At 39.9% G+C, this 12,572-nt stretch overlaps 1 protein-coding gene and 1 pseudogene across 14 annotated transcripts in view; one reads left to right on the top strand and one right to left on the bottom strand.

Moving 5' to 3' along the window:
- Positions 1-12,572, bottom strand: part of MAP7 (microtubule associated protein 7) — a 209,688-nt gene that overhangs the window by 20,183 nt on the left and 176,933 nt on the right. For 9 of the 14 annotated variants that reach the window (XM_030809745.1, XM_030809740.1, XM_030809737.1 and 6 more), the window contains 3 exons: positions 9,492-9,640; positions 3,441-3,553; positions 2,850-3,133 (listed from right to left, as the gene is read on the bottom strand). In XM_030809745.1, coding sequence (XP_030665605.1) covers positions 2,850-3,133; positions 3,441-3,553; positions 9,492-9,640 — 546 coding nt within the window. The remainder of the gene's footprint in view (positions 1-2,849; positions 3,134-3,440; positions 3,554-9,491; positions 9,641-12,572) is intronic. The other 5 variants (XM_030809746.1, XM_030809741.1, XM_030809739.1 and 2 more) reach the window with 1 other exon arrangement.
- Positions 1,253-2,037, top strand: LOC100595550 (annotated as a pseudogene).

Raw genomic sequence — 12,572 nt, forward strand, 5'->3', positions numbered from 1 at the left:
CAGTATGTGTAAGTAAGACATCCAACAAAGCTGACACTCTGTCACCAAGTCTTATTTTTACACCAGTTAAATCAGTTAACAACATATATTGAATGTGTACAGAGCCTCATGTTAGAGTCTGTGGGGAGTTATATGCTGAGCAAAAAGAAGATGAGATCATCCATTTGTCTTTTATTGCATTTGAAAATTCCTAGTCTTCGGTAACCATTCATTACTAGAGCAGCATCCTCAGCATCCATGCCACGAGTCCAGATTCAGCCTGAGAGGATGATACTCTGTGAAGAGGACCCTTTTGTCTCCCCAGAGCTGTCTCTAGGTCTGAGATGGGAGGAGCTCAGGGCCTCTTTGGGAGCTGGTGCTCATTCTGCTTATACATCCCAGGCTGCCAAGATGCAAGATGGGAGCAGAAGTTCTCTGGCCTTACTCGGATTTAGGAAGATGACCTAGAGAGCTGGTGCCCCAGAAGCCCCACACAGATGCTCACAATTCTGCACCACAGTGAGCAAGACACCAGCAAGTGCAAGCTCTGGCCCCTGGCTGCCCCAGCCCCTCGTTTTGAGAGTCACATTTCTACTTCTGCTCCCACAGACTTTCCTCGGCCATCATGATGCTCTCTATACCTTCTTTCCTTCCTTTTTCCATGGAAACAAACACTGGACTCCTCCTTTTTCTAACATTTTCACCTGTTTTGAATCATTTTTCTTTGCCCCACCCTCTATTTTCAAATTAAGTCTTAAGTAGAACACTTTTGAATGAAGACAGTTCTTAACTAGAAATATTGAATTCCCAGCTCCAGGTGGTTTTAAATTTCTAAATAGCATTGGTTAGCCTGGCAGAGGTGAGAACCAGTGGGCCTTCTGGAAGAAAATTCTGACTTCTATCAAGCACACAGGCTACACCAGGGGTCCTTAAACTCCAGTATGCACAGGAATAGCATTGCCAGATTTAACTGGCCACCCCATGTTCTATCTGGCAACCATGTTTAGGAATCAACTGACAAGCTTAGTATCTTTCAGAGTCCTCATATCCACCACTACATATTCTGACTCAGTAAGTCTGAGGTAAAGCCAAGGGTCTGTATGTCAAAATGTTATAGATGTGGTGGTTTAAAAATATTTCTAGTTTTCCTCAGCTGCTGCCAAGCTGCACTCGGCCCCTCTGAGGAATGTAGGGCCACATTGAAGTGGGACCCTCACTTCATCTGGCAACTAGCACCTTGCCTGGCAGTGCCAGCCCCACACTTGCTCGCACCATGGCCTCTGTTTCTGAGCTCGCCTGCATTCTGCGTAAGGCTCGGCCCTCATTCTGCATGAGGGTGAGGTGACCATCAAAGAGGATAAGACCCTCATTAAAGTAGCTGGTGTAAATGTTGAACTTTTTTGGACTGGCTTGTTTGCAAAAGCCTTGGCCAATGTTGACATGGGGAGCCTCATCTGCAATGGAGGAGCTCGTGGACCTGCACCAGCAGAAGGTCCTGCCCTCTCCACCAATGCTGTTCCAGCTGAGGAGAAGAAATAGAAGCAAAGAAAAGAGAGTCTGAGGAGTCCGAGGAGGATATGGGCTTTGGTCTTTTTGACTAAACCTCTTTTGTAACAAGTTCAATAAAAAGCTGAACTCTTAAAAAAAATTCTTTGAAAACTCTCTCTTCGAAAGGTGGAGACTACGTTTCTCCTTGAGTGTGAGTTCCACCTAGTGACTTGCTTCTACTTAACAGAATGTGACAGAAACGTTGGTGTGTGACTTCTGAGACTGGGTCATAAAAGACATTGTACATTCCTCCTCATTCTCTCTTCCAGGTCACTCACTCTGGCAGAAGCCAGCAGAGCAAGCAGACAGATGAGGACATTCAGCAATAATATGGAGCGGTCCATGTGTGGAGAAGCTGAGGCCACCTGCCCCCGGCCTTGTGTGTAAGCCACCTTCCGGCTCTGGTTGAGTCTTGAGATGACTGCAGCCCTAGTGGACAGCTTGACTGCAATCTCATGAGCGGTCCTGAGCAGGGACCACCCAGCTGTGCTGCTGCCAAATTCCTGACCCCAAGAATCCATGTGATATGATAAATGTTTGTTGTTGTTTTATGCTGCTAATTCATTATGCAGCAATAGATAATGAATACAACAGGTGATTTTGATGCAGGTGCTCTGAACACATTTTGTGAAATGGACTCAGCCAATAAAAGCACTGAGAACCTACACCTGAGTTCGCGTGGTTGCGGCTCTAACAATAGGCTTTTGGATGTATGATTTGAGATTTACATTTCTACTTCCGCTTCCACAGATTTTTTTACATGGCTATTATGATGCTCTATGGCCCTCCTTTCTTTCTTTTTCCATGCAAGCAAACACTGGACTCCTCCTTTCCCTACCATTTTCACCTGTCTTGAATCATCTCCTCTTTCTTGCCCCACCCTCTATCTTCAAATTAAGTCTTACCTAGAAAGCTTTGGAATGAAGACAATTTTCAACCAGAAATAATTGAACTTCGAGCTGCAGGTGATTTTACATTTCTAAGTAGCATCTGGTTACCCTGGCAGAGGTGAAAACCAGTGGGTCTTCTGGAAAAAATTCTGACTTCTATCAAGCACACAGGCTACGCCAGGGGTCCTTAAACTCCAGTATGCACAGGAATAGTGTTGCCAGGTAATTTTTTACTTAGCGTTGCTAGTAAAAAACTATTTTTAAGCAACGCTAAGTTAAAATATTATACTTAAGGAAAGGTGTTAAACTTAACCTTAGAGTAGAATTTCCAAGTCTCCAATAAGAGAAGAAAAGGAAAACAAAAAAAGCTTCATCACAGCAGTAAGGGAGAAAAAGAGAGAGCACCCAGACCACAGGTGAGTTTGCTCTTACCAGGGCCAACTTCTGGTTCAGCAGGTGTCCGCTCTTCAACTGTGGCTTCTTCTACCTTCACTAAAGGTGCTCTGCCCTTTAGTGAGGGCTCATTGGCAACTTTCTGAGGTTCCTTCTCAGGGTCTTTTTTCTCAGGCTCCACTCTGACTTCCCTCTTGACAGGGCGGATGTTGCCGGGGGATGGGGGCCGGACCTGAGCAAGAGCAGCTTTGACTGAGCCGGGTGGCAAGGAGGATGTCGGTCTGGGTGTGCCAGGCAAATGAGGAAGAGACTTGGACGGAAGCCTGGGCCACAAACAAACAAGGCAGACAGAAGGGGACACATGAGAACAGGCTTGCCAGAACCTAGAACACGACTCGATGGAAGAGAATGCAGATATTTAGCTCCGAGTATTTGTTTTTTATGTGGTAGATGCAGAAATAGAGTTGCTTTAGGGAACCATTCCAATTTCTCTTTTTTCTTTCCTTTCGGGAAGAATGTTATTCCCTAAGTCAAAGACAAACAGCATGAGAAGAACAGTTCACTTTCAGAGGAGAGAGCAACTAATTCTCTAACATGGAACAACCCAGCCAGCCACTTATATTCACTTACCAAAGTCGGGAGGGAGCTGGCGGTCTTGCTTTGGGATTAGATGGAGATACAGCCCTTCGGGTGCCAGATGTGAGGAAGAGTACATTTTCTCTCTCTCTTTCTTTTTTATAGCTCTAAGTTCAGAGAAACTCAATAGTTAGATTTTTCCATAAGCAAGGCAACCACATTCACAATACTCAACAGTGGAGCTAGAAACCATTGAATGACTTTTAAGAAATTTTCTCAGCTATGTCACATATACCCATTCCATCTCAACAAAAGGCCCTTGTTAGCTTAACACTGAACAGTATAACTGAATTAACACAATGTGACACTAATAAGGTGGTTCCGGATGTGTTGGAGTCATATTTGTCAAAAAGCATATGTACATACATACTTTTAGAAAGCACCTATACTTTGTGTCTAAAATTAATTACCTGAAGCAAAATCTCCCAATCTGGTTTATCCCACACAAATGTCAAATGTTACTTTCATTTTTAAAAAAATTTTAATTAAAACACACCTTTTTCTTTTTAATTCTTTAGCATTTTCCCCCCAAACATACTATATCTCAGTCTTTAAAAAAATTATATGCCTGCTATATTAGACATAAACTCATTTTTTTCTTTTATATTGATGTATAATGGAATCAAGTCCTTCCTCACCTAGTGTCCTCTTGCAGCAATAGATAACTGATACAACAGGTGATTTTGAAGAAAAGTCAGGTTTAAAGTGAGGAATTTCAGCTATTTATTTTTTTGCTCTTCCTTACCAGGAATAAACTGAGATCTGAAAGTGGGCCAAAACATCACCCCTCCCTGACTGCCAACTAGGAATTCAGCTAGAGAGATGACACTTTCCTAAGTCAAAATGGGCAAAGGGAAGCCCAGAGAAGTGTTCCACTACTCTAAAGTCAATCAAGACCAAAACAAACAAACAAAAATTGTACAGAGCAAAACAGACCCATTCCAAGTATCTGAAACCTGACAGTGCCCTCAGGTGGGAGGGGCATGTGCTGGAGGCACCTATGTGAACACCTGTCAGGAGGGCAGACTGCAAGCGTGCATGGGAAGGGGTAGAGTATTATCTAGCCCCAGGTCACATGAACTAGTACTGTACCTTTTCTTCTCTCCTTTTCTGCGTGGCTCAAGCATCAACTCCTCTCTTCCTTCCTTTCCCTTTTATTCCCCTCAGTGTCCCTTTTAATTGCTTCCCTCCATTTTCCTTAGTAGCATCCTAGTTGATGGACTGGGTTATCAGAGGAGCAAAAACATCTAAGTGTCAAATAATGCTTATTGTCTCCCTGGGATTTCTAAACAGAAAAAATGAAGAGGCAGAGAAGAGCTTCACGAGGTGTGTGCCAGCTCTCCCTCATTTCCAGCTGCTCAACCACCATTTCTCCCATTTTAGGTCCCCAAAAGTAGGAGGTGGGACCTCACAGAGCTGCTGTGGGCTTTGGGTATCAAAAGCTGCAGCCACCATATAGGGTGCTCCTGGCTAGTGTACAGAGTGGCAGGCCCAGGGCTTTTCCCAGGGAAGACTGGGGTTAAGTACCTCAAGTAGCCCTTCTTTTTTTTTCTTTTTCTCAAAACATTTTGATTTGGCTGAAATCAGATCAATGGGTGATCTAAATGGGAAAAAGACTCAAGAGGGACAATTTTTGATGTGGCGGGGGGGCGGTTGGGGATTATTATCTGTGTCTTGATAATACAGGGATCAGGAAATGAACCTATATAAAGGTATATAATCCTAGAATTACAGTGCCTTTGAGCCAATTCTTTCTTTTTTAAAAGTGATCTCCTTTAATCACCTAGGGGTAGGTGGGCAGAGGAGGAATGGTTTGGAAAAACACTCAATACTTAACACCCTCCCAACCAGGGAGTTTTTTTTTCTTTTCTTTTCTTTTTTAACCCTTTCAGTCCTTTCGTTACTCTTATATTCCAACCACCCATTTGGGTATCACACATGTGAAAGCACTCCCGATTCTCATCCTGATCTGAGTTAATAGCCCACCATCTATACAATCATCTTTCCTATTAATACTTTCCACAATGCTGAGGGGGAACACATGCTCAGCAAGTCAATGGTCTGGGCAACATATCAGCAGGAAAAAGACTTTAATTTTATAATTAAGGTAGGTTTAGAATACAGTATAAATATCCTCCAACAGAGACGATTCACTGACAGATACTTTAAGGCAGTGCTGTTTAATAGAACTTTCTGATATGAAGATGTTCTAAATTTAGCCACTAACCACAATTGTCTATTTGAATTTAAATCTAAATTAATTCAAATTAAGTAAAATAGAGAAGGAAATTTGAAAAACAACTCTATTTCCTATAGCATCCAAAGGAATAAAATACTTAGGAATGAACTTAACAAAGGAGGCTAAAGATCTGCATACTGAAAACTAGAAGATAGTGCTGAAAGAAATTAAAGACAACACAAATAAATGGAAGGAAGTCCTGTGTGCAGGGATTAGAAGATTTAATACTGTTAGGATGTCACTCCTACCAAAAGTGATCCACAGATTCCATGCATTATCTATTGAAATCCCAATATAATTTTTTATTTTTGCAGAAATATAAAAATTCAACCCAAAATTCACAGAAAATTTCAAAGGACCCTAAAGAACCAAAATAATCTGAAAAAGAACAAAGTTGGAATTCTTACATTTCCTGATTTCACAACATATTACAGGTTGAGTATCCCTTATCCAAAATGATTGGGATTACAGTGTGTCAGATTTCAGATTCTGAAATACCTGCATTAACACTTACTGCTTTAGCAGCCTTAATCCATAAAACTAGAGATCTGAAATGCTCCAATGAGCATCTTCTGAGTGTCATGTTGGTATTCAAAAAGTTTCACATTTTGGAGCATTCTGTATTTTTGAATTAGAGATACTCAATTGGTAAAATGCTACAGTGATCAGTACTGTGTGGTAATGGTATCAAGACAGATACAGATATATGGGGCTGGGCACTACGGCTCATGTCTGTAATCCCAGCATTTGGGGAGGCTGAGGCGGGTGGATCACTTGAGGTCAGGAGTTCAAGACCAGCCTGGCCTACATGGCGAAACCCGCTCTCTACTAAAAATACAAAAATTAGATGGGCGTGGTAGCATATGCCTGTATTCCCAGCTACTCAGAAGGCTGGGGCATGAGAATTGCTTGAGCCTGGGAGGCGGAAGTTGCAGTTAGCTGAGATTGTGCCATTGCACTCCAGCATGGGTGACAGAGTGAGATTCTATCTCAAAAAAAAAAAAAAAGATATATAGATCAATGGAATAGAATCCAGAGCCCAGAAACAAACTCTTGTGTATATGGTGAAATGCTAACACCACTCAATGAAACAAGGACATTCTCTTCAACAAATGATGCAGGGAAAACTGGATATCCAAATGCAAAAGAATGAAGTTGGATTCTTACCTTCTAAAATATACAAAAGTTAACTCAAAATGGATTAAAGACTTAAATGTAAGACTTAACACTATAAAACCTCTAGAAGAAAACATAAGTGAAAAGCTTCATGACACTGTGTTTGGTACTGATTTCTTGGATATAACACCAAAAGCGTAGGCAATAAAGTAACAATAAACAAATGGGACAACATCAAACTTAAACACTTCTATATATCAAAGGAAACAATCAATAGAGTAAAAAGGCAACCTATGGAATAGAAGAAAGTATTTGTAAGTCATATATTTAATAAGGGGTTACTACCAGAATATATAAATAACTCTACAATTCAATAAAAACAAAATAGCCCCATTAAAACGTAGGCAAAGAACTGGAATAGCCATTTTTCTAATGATGACACATGAAAAGCCAACAAGCATATGAAAATATGTTCACCATTACTGATCATTAAAGAAATGCAAACCAAAACTACAAGACATCACCTCACATTCCTTAAGATGGCTGTTATCAAAAAACAAGATCACAATTGTTGGCGAGAATGTGGAGATACAGAAATCTTTGTGCACTGTTAGTGGGAATGTAAAATGGTACAGCTGCTGTGGAAAATGGCATGGAGGCTCCTCAAAAAATTGAAAATAGGATTACTATATGATCCAGCAATCCCTATATATCAAGTGAAACTGAAAGAAGGATCTCTAGAGATATCTATATTCCCATGTTCATAGCAGCGTTATTCACAATAGCCACGAGGCGAAAGCAACCCAAATGTTCACCAACACATGAACTGATAAACAAAATGTGGTATGCAAATATAATGGAATATTATTCAGCCCTTTATGTGGTCTCTAAAGTAGCTAAATTCATAGAAACAGAAATTAAAACAGTGGCTGCCAGGGGCTGGGTGGAGGGGGAAATGGGGAGTTGTTTAATGGGTATAGAGTTTGAGTTTTGCAGGACTTAAAAAGTTCTGGACATTGGTTGCACTTCAATATGAATATACTTAACACTGCTGAACTTTAGAATGATTAAAATGGTAAATTTTATGTTATATATATATATTTTTTTTCACCGCAACTAAATATTTTTTAAAAACTTAAAATTCAGCTTGTCAGTCTCAGTAGCCACTTTCCAAGTGCTCACTGTGGCCAGTCACTACTGAATTCCACAGTGCAGCTCCAGGGTATAAATGACTCTGAGTCGTTTTCTGTTAGTATTTGCCTAAATACTTGGTTGTAAAGAGGTAAAAAGACAGCTACGTGATTAAATAGAGAAAGAGGAAGGTAATAAAAACAAAACAAACAAAGGCTCTGGATCATGTGATGACAAATCTCTCATTTAACCTGTCAGCCACAGGTGGCCCTCAACCTTCTCTCAAAGAGTGTTAATTTTTGTTTTTACCCAGAACAAGATATTTCTTCCATAGTAAATGCTCTTTTCCCCTGCCCAGTGAGTACCCAACTTTGGGGCCAAGCTGTTCTGTTTAACTACAGCTTTTTGTCTACAGCTAAGGAGGATCTCTGAAACACCAACACTCTAATAAATTAAAACTTCCCAGACATCAAAGATTGTTTCACCTGTGGCTTAGAGGGTTGGAGGCCTGACTCAATCATGAATCAAACACTGATTCCAGAAAGGCTGATGGAGCTTCAAAGAAACACAGGCTGTAGGCAAAGCCATCAAGCTCTCACAACCCTGAATTATCCTTTAAGCAAAATCCTTTTAAGTGTCCATCAGGTTTATAAATCTGAATTGCTCTGGGAAGTTACAATTTTAAGAAACTGTTTCAGCCTTTCATCAAAAGGGTCATACTATTATCCTGGAGAGAGGCAATGAGATCTTCTAGTTCACTGGTGAGTCCTTTAAGACTAAAGTACAATGTCTAAAGACCACAGAACAAGGTTTATATCTTTCAACTGATACCAAATAAACACAGGATTTAAAACAAAGAAGAAGATTCCTGGAGACATACAAATTACCTCATTGCATTTATAGCATGGTGAAAATTAACATTACCTCAGCCCGTAATAACAAGTACAAATTATATTTTTCACTTACAAAATCAGAGTTTATAGCATAGCCTAACAGCCTTTTAAGAATTAGTGATTTAGCAAATGACTAATGTTTTCAAAATACTTTTTTGACTATATTTTAAGATCCCTTGACAGGGCCTTGACAGGGATTAGCCAAGCAGGATAAAAATTCTTTATCTTGCTTTTGAGTGAACCACATTTAGAGTTCAGCCAGCTTCTGGATATGGTTGGAATAAAATGCCAAGGCAGCGGTCCAAGCCCACTTCCCCTTCAAAGGCCATTTGGTTTTCCTACTTTCAAAAATGAAAGTATTCTGGCATTGCACTTATGTGTATGGACGCTCCAGGAGGGCAGGGTGTCCACTCATACATGCTTGAACAAAGAACAGCTTTTGTCTTCAAATTCAAATGTTTAGGGAGAGCAAAATCCCCAAGTGAAGAGGAAGTGAGGGGACACTGCTGCCCAGCCAGCCAGATTCATGATCAATGGGAAAGATGGGATGGTGGATGTCGCGGTCTCCCCCTCTTGCGCCCACACCGCACCTCAGGGTCGTGTCCAGTCTGCACAGGAACAGCACTGGCTCCCAGACTTGCCCAGCTGCTCCCAACAGCTACTCACCGCTGTGCCATGAATGGTCCTCCTGCGAGAAGAGCCCTCAGGTGGTGTTACAAAGAGTTTTGGTCGATCCATCGAATTTCTAGAGTGTGCAGCTTTGTAGGGCATGATGATGGGGCTGCAAGATGCTGAACGAGGACAAATGGGGATAACTAGGGTGCAGGTGATTGGTTTTACACACAAGAGTGCCAGAGGAGCAGTTGAAGAAAGCCAAAAGCAGGTTCAGGAAAAGGAGCAAAGCAGAGATAGAGAGAAAAGTAGGAAGAAGATGTTATTACCTAAAGGTGCCCAGAACCATCATACTCAACTGTCCTTACAGTCCTATGAATTTATGATGAGTCCAAAAGGAAGGCATGTCCATGTAAAAAATCTGGAATATATTGTTAGCTCTTTGGCTCTTTAAATACTAATGAAAGATGTAGAAGTAATTCAGTAATTATGGAGAGCAATGGTCTTATATTCCTATTAGCTGATGGTTCTGGAAAAAAACACTACATTAGTGATAAAAGATAATTTTTATATAAAGACTAGTTTATAACCAGACTTTTCCTAAATTAGCTTTAAGATGGAACAAAAGGTGGAAAGAGAGGAAGCGTGCAAACAGGCAAGCAAGATATACTACAACTGTTTCAGGATTCAAGTTCAACAGCCGGCAGGGGAAAAAAGCAACCAAACTTAAAAAATGTTAAGTGAACAAGTCTTACCAGGTGTTAAGACTTGTTGCGAGGATAAGTAATACTTTTCCAGGAAAATATTCTGTACATGTCTTATTTATTTATAGGCAAACCAAATGCATGCTTCCGGGTTTTCCCAAAAGCCAAGGCATTTGATAGTTCATAAGAAGCAGCATTACAGCATATGGGGAGATTAGCTATATCTATTTAAAATACTGAATAGAACAGAAATATGTTAGATCCGCCAAATGTAAGGTTGAACCATGAAGAACTTTTACAGTTTTACTCAAGATGGAATATTATATGAAAAACCACATAGCTTCTGACTATTTACCTTCCAAGGAACACTGTCATGAATCAACTTATTGCAAACAACAGTGGGTTTAAGGAAATTCATATAACACTGCATAGTTATCACAAGTGTGAGTATTCAGGTTCTAAGGTCCATTTTCAGATCTCATTCAGAAATTTTATTTCCTAGCAAAAACAAGACAATTAAACACAAGTATAGAGAATACTATGTATTTGGACATGGTTATAAAAGGACTTCTCAACTGTAGTCTTTGTAGCAACCCTTTAAAGAAACCACTATGCCAGCTGAATGTAAGAGGATTAATAAATTAAAAACAAAAGTTCACAAGACAAATTTGGGGTGATCTTAACTTCAGGATTATAGAGTTGAAAAAAGATTTGCTATTTGGGTTTAGTTTACAGACAGAAAGTCAATCAGACTGCATCTTTATTAATGCACCCTTTCATTAAATGCCTGGCAGTATCTTCTGGCTATCACTGCATGGTTTTGTTCTGCTTTGAGACAGGATCTCACTCTGTTGCCCAGGCTGGGGTGCAGTGGCACAATCTCATCTCGGCTCACTGCAGCCTTGACAGTGAATAGATTGGAAACCAGTCTCTTTTCCCATCATTTGAAAACAGAATTCTGTTTCTTCAGGACAAACTAAAACACTTCTTCATTTCTTCAGTTTTCCTTAAAATAATATATGTACTTCTTAATTGGAAACTGACATAAAGCTTTACTTCCAACCTTAATGGAGAAGGAAGGATTTGTATTGTGAAGGAAGGGAATCTCTTTGTCATTTTGCCTGTGATCACAGGAAAAACTCTTTGAAAATAATCTTTTCTCAAGCGCCACAACAAGGCATTTGTATTTTCTAGACAAGAGTTCACTAATGCAAAATTCTTCCAAGCCAATCAAATGCATTTAAGGAATAACATCCTGGCACAAGGCACTTCTGGGGATTAATAACTGGGGGCGGAGAGGCACACACTGCCCAGGGCACAGCCAGAGGCCATTCACCTTGCTCAAGGATCAAAAAACCCTAGAAAACAGCTCTGCTTGGAGGCCATGGGTCTGACACTGAAAAAGGAATGAAGGACAGAAATATGATTTCTTTTCCCTCAAGTGGAAAATAATTTCATGAAATATCTATGGAGCATTTCCTGAAGCCATCATGGATGTAAGCCAATACCACCAGGCCTCTGGTTTATTCTTTATTTTAATGTTGACGTGATACTAAGTATGGGTGGAAAATATCCTTAAACCTGGCTAGTATAGTCCATAGAAAAACATCCTCAAATTTAGTCCATAGAACATTTTTTGGCTAAAAGAAACCTAAATTTCTTGTAAGGATATTAGATTTCATGGAATTCATTGCTGCACTGAATAGCAAGTACTGAAAAACCTGAAATCTTCAAATCAATTATTTGAATAATCTTGCCCTTCTTAAGAAATAATAACAATATATAGTTATTTTTTCCCAGAGTACACTTCATATCCCAAGTAGTTAATTAAACATGAACATTGTCTCATGAAAATGTCTTTAAGAAAGTCTCCCACAATATATGTATTTCATCCTACTCTTGGTGGTAAGTATGCATTAACTGAACTCGTTCAGCATTTTCTATATGAAATAATGGGTGCAGAGAAAAGATAATGCAGGTCAAGTAGTTGAAATGTAGCATAGCAAAAAGAAAAACGGCATAATATGGTAATACAATACTAGCATTTACTGAGGGCCTACTATGTGCAGGTACTAGTCTAAGCATTGTATATACATTATTTAATCCTGAGCTCTAATAATCACTTGTATTTTGAATGTGCTGGGGAAAAAAAGTATAGAAAAGTCAACCCAAAGCAGTGGCTGCAAATGAGAGGGTGAGACTGGGAGTTCCAGTTCTCAACTACTGTATTGTTTGTGCAGGGAGTTTGCAATCACTGTACATCCCAGGGCTAAAAGTAGCTGTTTAATCTGCTGATGTAACCCAGCACAGGACATATTATAGGTTACCTTCTTACCAATGGCAATTAGGAATATGATGAGGTCGAGGGACAACACTAAAATGGGAAAACATGAAAGAATAATCAAGGACAATAGATGAAAAATAAAAATGA

Source organism: Nomascus leucogenys, chromosome 3 (assembly GCF_006542625.1).
Source record: "Nomascus leucogenys isolate Asia chromosome 3, Asia_NLE_v1, whole genome shotgun sequence".
Classification (NCBI taxonomy): domain Eukaryota; kingdom Metazoa; phylum Chordata; class Mammalia; order Primates; family Hylobatidae; genus Nomascus; species Nomascus leucogenys.